The sequence below is a fragment of the Loa loa genome (assembly GCF_000183805.2).
Source record: "Loa loa unplaced genomic scaffold supercont3.660, whole genome shotgun sequence".
Classification (NCBI taxonomy): domain Eukaryota; kingdom Metazoa; phylum Nematoda; class Chromadorea; order Rhabditida; family Onchocercidae; genus Loa; species Loa loa.
The window spans coordinates 5,379-11,204 of NW_018108840.1; the positions used below are offsets into that span (position 1 = coordinate 5,379).

The 5,826-nt window shown below is 24.0% G+C and overlaps 1 protein-coding gene across 1 annotated transcript; it reads right to left on the reverse strand.

Annotated features, from left to right (window-relative positions):
- Nucleotides 1–371: 371 nt before the first annotated feature.
- Nucleotides 372–3,248, reverse strand: LOAG_10226 (CK1/WORM6 protein kinase; the record flags this gene model as incomplete). The annotated part of the gene is made up of 8 exons (XM_003145754.1): nucleotides 372–548; nucleotides 853–918; nucleotides 948–1,015; nucleotides 1,149–1,320; nucleotides 1,658–1,833; nucleotides 2,153–2,252; nucleotides 2,498–2,612; nucleotides 3,094–3,248. 8 exons carry the CDS (start codon nucleotides 3,246–3,248, stop codon nucleotides 372–374), a joined length of 1,029 nt encoding a protein of 342 aa, XP_003145802.1.
- Nucleotides 3,249–5,826: the final 2,578 nt, after the last annotated feature.

Below are 5,826 nucleotides of genomic sequence, written 5' to 3' on the forward strand. Positions count from 1 at the left end.
TTAGAAAATTGATAAAAATTCAAAAATTTTTATTCATAACTTGATTGCAATCAATTTATGTATATTGTATTAACATATCTATCCTTAGTAGTATTATCATTTCTCTGTATTAATAATTTATAATTTATAACTGAACCGATAAATCATTTTAGTAATTAAATTTTATAATGTGTTATTTATTTTTAAAGTGGACTATAAGTTACATACTTTGTATTATTTGCAAAAAAAAATAAATTAAAGGAAAGAACTAAATTTTTTAAAAAAAATTGAATATGCATATATTGTAGAAAAATATGAATTCATGAAAATTTTCAAATTCATTATCATTATTATTAATATTATCAGCAGCATTATCATTAATAATTCATAATTTATAACTGGATTGACAAATCATGATATGATGGGTGATCTTGTTGAATATTTTCAGCTTTATGACTTTTTGATGAACTTTGCCCAATACTTATTACATTAGAACTAGATGTAATTGATGATATGCTATCATCCCAATCATATCGCATTGTTAACTCAATACCATTTTCATCTGCTATCTATAAAATATTATTCAAAATTTAATATATTAGACTTTTTTTTCCAATCAAACCTATATTTTTAATTTATCTGTTTGTTTAATTATTTCATATATTTAATTCATGCTTATTTCAAGAAATGTAAGTTTCCTATTGTACTCTTTCCTTATTTTTTAATAGAATGAAGTAATTCAAAGTAGAAAAAACGGTTTTTTTTTCTTTTGGCAATCCAAAGCACTATAAAATACTGTAATTAATTGAAAAACAAAAAAAAAGTAAAAAATGAAGCTAATCAATGAAATAAACAAAAAACGAAAAACAATACTTCATTCAAAATATTGTGAAATGTAGCATATGGTGGTGTTTCATCAAATTGCAATTTATCAATAATCTGCAAAATTTGATCATACTGTAATGGACAATCTTCAAGAAATGCTTTTTTGTTGTTGTACGAGCATTTTCTTTAGCTGTTTGTACGAGTAAACGATCTAAAAAAAAAAATATTTTGAAAGACTTTATTCATTTCATTTTTCAATTTTTTTTAAATATACTTAAATATTTTTGTACAAATTTAAGTTTAAGAATATTAGTGCAAAAAAAAGAAATATAAAATCATTTTACCAGTAAGAAAACGCCATGGAAGTGACCCTTTAGTAAATTCAACTATCATATATAACCATGATTCAAGATCGTCACGTCGTGATAAATCTTGTCGATGATGAGCATTTAATGAACCATATCGTGTCGTACCACGCCAACCCATTTCACCACGTGATGGTAACACTTCCAAATTCTGTAATTATTTTATCTATTATAATTATTCTTTTTATCTTTATATATGTTTTTTTTTTATTGGTGCTCAGCTTTCTGAATGTTATTTAAAGCTTGTTATTAATTGATCTATTTTAACCTAAAATTAAAAAGCAAATATGAATATCAGTTTTTATCTTTTTTTCTTATTAGTAAATATTTATCAAATTTAAACAATTTATCGATTATTTTGTTATTTATAAATTGATTAATTGTTCATAATTAGAATTTAATTGGATTTTTCAATTTCTCTTTCTTCTCGTGATATTATTGTTAGTTTTTTTTTTCCAATTAGTAAATTAACATATTAAGCAACAAACTCGATTAATATAACGTCTTGCAAGACCAAAATCAAATATGAAAATGCAATGATGTTGATGATCAGCCTTATTGCCAATTGCAAAATTGCCAGGTTTAATATCACGAGAAAGGAAACCACATTGATGTAATTCTTCGATAGCATTCAATGTTTGTATTGCTATTCGAATTGATGTTGCTTGTTTTTTTTTTTTTAATCATACTTGGAAAAATTAAAGAAAAAAGAAGCAAATTTTTATGAATTTTTTTTGTAGACTCTTTCAATTTACTAAGTTAGCATAATTTATGACAAAAATTAACCAGAAATCTCAGAAATTTGCTAAGTTAGATATGATGCCAAAAAGTTTAAAATTTTTGCAGAACTAATAAATAAAATTCCGCAAAGTTTCCAAATCTTTTAATCGAAATCCTTTTCGAAAATTTAAAAGAATGTCAAACTTTTTTTTTAAAAAATTTTACTTGTTAGGATCAAAAAAAACGCTATAAATAAAGCATACGGAGTGTAAAATGTCGATTAGGTTGACGATTTCTTAACTTGTTTAAATCTGGTCCAAGTAATGACATCACAACAAACATAAATTCCTGTTTAACATGTCCCTACAAAAATATTATAACTAATTTAGTTATAAGTTTTAAATTAGGACGACTTATATTGACCATATTTGATTATTATTATTTTAATTCCTGGAATTATTTTATCAGCTATCATTTTGACAGTATCAAAATCCATTTAGACTAGTAGTAAGAGCAGTTAATCATTTCATATTATCTAATAACAGAAATTTAAATTGAACAAAACAGTTTAACAATCTTTTTCTTATACAAATTAATAAAAAGCATACATAATCGTATATCTTGCAGATATGCTTACAATGTCGTCGATTTGCTACTTGTAATGCTTCAATTTCAATTTTTAATACTGTTTTACTGAATTTTTCAGCTTTTAATGCAACCAATCTGTGAAATTATTTTGCACCATTTTAGGATAATTTAGCAATGCAAGTAACAATGATTGTAATGAAAATGTGACAAAATAAACGAGCTAATTAATTGATATTTAATAATTAGCGAACGCAAAATATGCATCGTTTTAAAATAACAATACAAACAATAGTGATGATAATAAAAGCGAGAAAGAATGAATAATTTAATCAATTAATAAATAGCAAATATGAAAGATAATCGAAGATTTTTCATGTCAACGTTGTATTAACAATATTTTGTTATCCATTTTATCATTATCATTATCATTGTTAATATCAATTTCTGCAGTATTTGATATTTAATTAAATTTCATCTTACTTGTAATAATTCTCAACATTTAGTTATAACAAGAAAATGAATGCTATACACTTGTATTTTATAGCTGAACATAAAAATTTTAACTTTTTAATTCATTTATCGTATCAGAATAGATTTAAATAAATTTTTCACTTACTTTTCATCATTCTCACATTTGGCCAAAAAAACACTCCCATAACCACCTTCACCAATAACTGATATCAATTTGTAAGCTTTATTTCGAGCTGATAACACAATATCATCAACCTCAGGTAATCGATCATTATCCGAAATTATTTGTTCCTTATCCATTTCCATTAATTATACTATTTCCAATTAAGCAACAGATAATTCATTCCATATACTTTGCCAATATTTCGCAATGTTATGGAAATCGATCACAGGCTTGTATGAACTTAAAAATGAATATTGCTTATTTAGTTCACTTTTATTTGATTTTAATCGAAATGAAATTTGCATATGGCAAATTATTTTATAAGTTTCAAATGATTTGCAAACATTATATATTTGAAAATCATTTTCAACAGTATATATTATTTTGTGAACATTTGGAAAAGGAAGCTGCATGTAATGCAAATAACATGCATACTTAATAAAATGTTCCTGCAAGTTTTCTCTAATCTAATTAACTACAGAAACAACTGTGCACTGTGAAATTTGCTCATTTGTTTCAATCAATTAGCAAAATCAGAGATTAAAGGGAAGTAATGATTATTTGAAATTTGGTCTGTTTTATTTTTGAAATCTTAATGATATATTTTATAAACAAATGATAACTTACGGAATATTATTGAAAGTAATTATTACTTTTTTTTCTTTTTAAAACATTCCTATATATTCGTAATCATTTTAATTAAAATGAAGTTCTAAAATAAAAAAGTATGCTAGAGAAACAAATGTCAAGTAAATGATAAACAAAGTGGATAGTGAATATTTAAACAATTCTAGAAAAAAAAGTGCTTTCAAGATCATAAAACATCACATTTATGACTGCAGCAATTATTAATAATTAATCAATCAATTAATTAATTAATCAGTCATCGTGAAAAAATGGCATAAAATTGGGAAATCAAAAAATCAGGATAAAAAACGGGTGACTAAACGTTACGTTGGGATACTTTGGTCTGATATCTAATTATTTGATTTGGATGTCTAAATTGATAATAATTGTTGATAAGAAATGCCAATTGATATATGTTAGGATGCATTGATAGAAGGAATTTAACAATAAAAAGACTACAATTTTTCCTTTTATACAAAATTATTCACAAAAATGTTTTAAAAATTATTTACCAATGTAAATAAAGTAATGTAAGTTATAAAACTTTAATCATTTGAATGATTTAATATGGAACAATTGATATCCAATACGTTAAAAAAAAGCAAGAAACCTGGAAAGTTCTATTGCTTATGGGACTTAATGAATTTTTTGTTTGTCACGAAATTAGGATAATTGAATCCGTGAAACTTCAAAAATTAAATCTAAAAAAAAAGTCGAAAAATTGAATTTACTGGTAATTAAATTCATAATTAAATCCCATCTGTTCATTTCAAAAATGAATATCAAAATTTTTTCCTCCCTCTAATTTTGCATTCTGAATTTGAAATATGCCGTAATTGTAAGCATTTTGCAGGTGAATGTTTCACAGGTGAAAAGTTAATTGACAATTAACAATTTCATGAAAGAATAGAAACACTGTATGTATAACATTTTGAATAATTTAAGTGAAAAATAGTCCCCTGAAAAAGCTCTATCAAAACTATACCATTCAGGAACTTTTATGATTCCATTGTTGTTTTCTTTCACTCACACTTTATTCTCCTAATTTATGAATGCATGAACGATTAATATTTGTAAATCGAAAAGTTTTATTTCGCTTTTTCTTATTCAAAAAATAAAAAAGAGCCAAAGAAAGAACTTATTATTGATTTCTTTTTATATTATTTATTAGCAATCCTTCTTATTCATAATATGATGGAATTAAACAAAAAGTAATTTAAGTCAATTTAGAATTTGTGCCTTATAAAAAAGCAATTTATTTTTCTTTTTGTTTTAAGAAAGTCATTTGGTACATTTTATGCAACTATTGCATATGTTACAAATTTTAATCATTATCTTTTAACACCCATTTGTTATCATTGATAATGTTTGATGATTTAGATTATGTATTGATGAATTAAAATGATTATTATTAAATGTTGTGTGTTCAATATTCTTCAAAAATTAAATGTATATAATTATTTTATCATATCTGCTCTTATTATCAGTTGATTAACTGTTTAGGTGAATGATATAGATGAATAGTATTTGACATCACATAATGTAATATTTATGGTGGCACACATAATACTTGTGATGCAGTTTGGCAATAAAAAATAAATAATGAAAAAAGCGCAACTATTAGTACAGATTATATCACAAAATCAGGAATGATAAGTGATAATTGATGATTATCATCCATTTATTGTGAAAATTTGAAAACAGAAAATGAGCGATAAGAAAGAAAACAGCTAATATTAAGGATATCATCAAAAAAAAATCAGATGTGATTGATTAATAACTGATGATTATTATCAATTTATTGATGCATTATTGTAAAATTTTTATAAAATTTCCAATATAAAAAAGCAAATACTTTCATTTGGCAAAAGAAAAAGACAAAAACAAAATTAATTACTGTGAATAATTTCCCTACTCTTTTCAACAATTTTCAGATTGATAAAATAATTTCCGTGATATCTTTATGGTATCATTTGAAAATTTTAATTTGTGATTAGATAGGTTAAACGGTAAATGTTACACCTAATTTGTCCCCATTTTTCTTCAATATATCGTAAATACGGTTTATGTGGATGAAAAAAAAAAAAA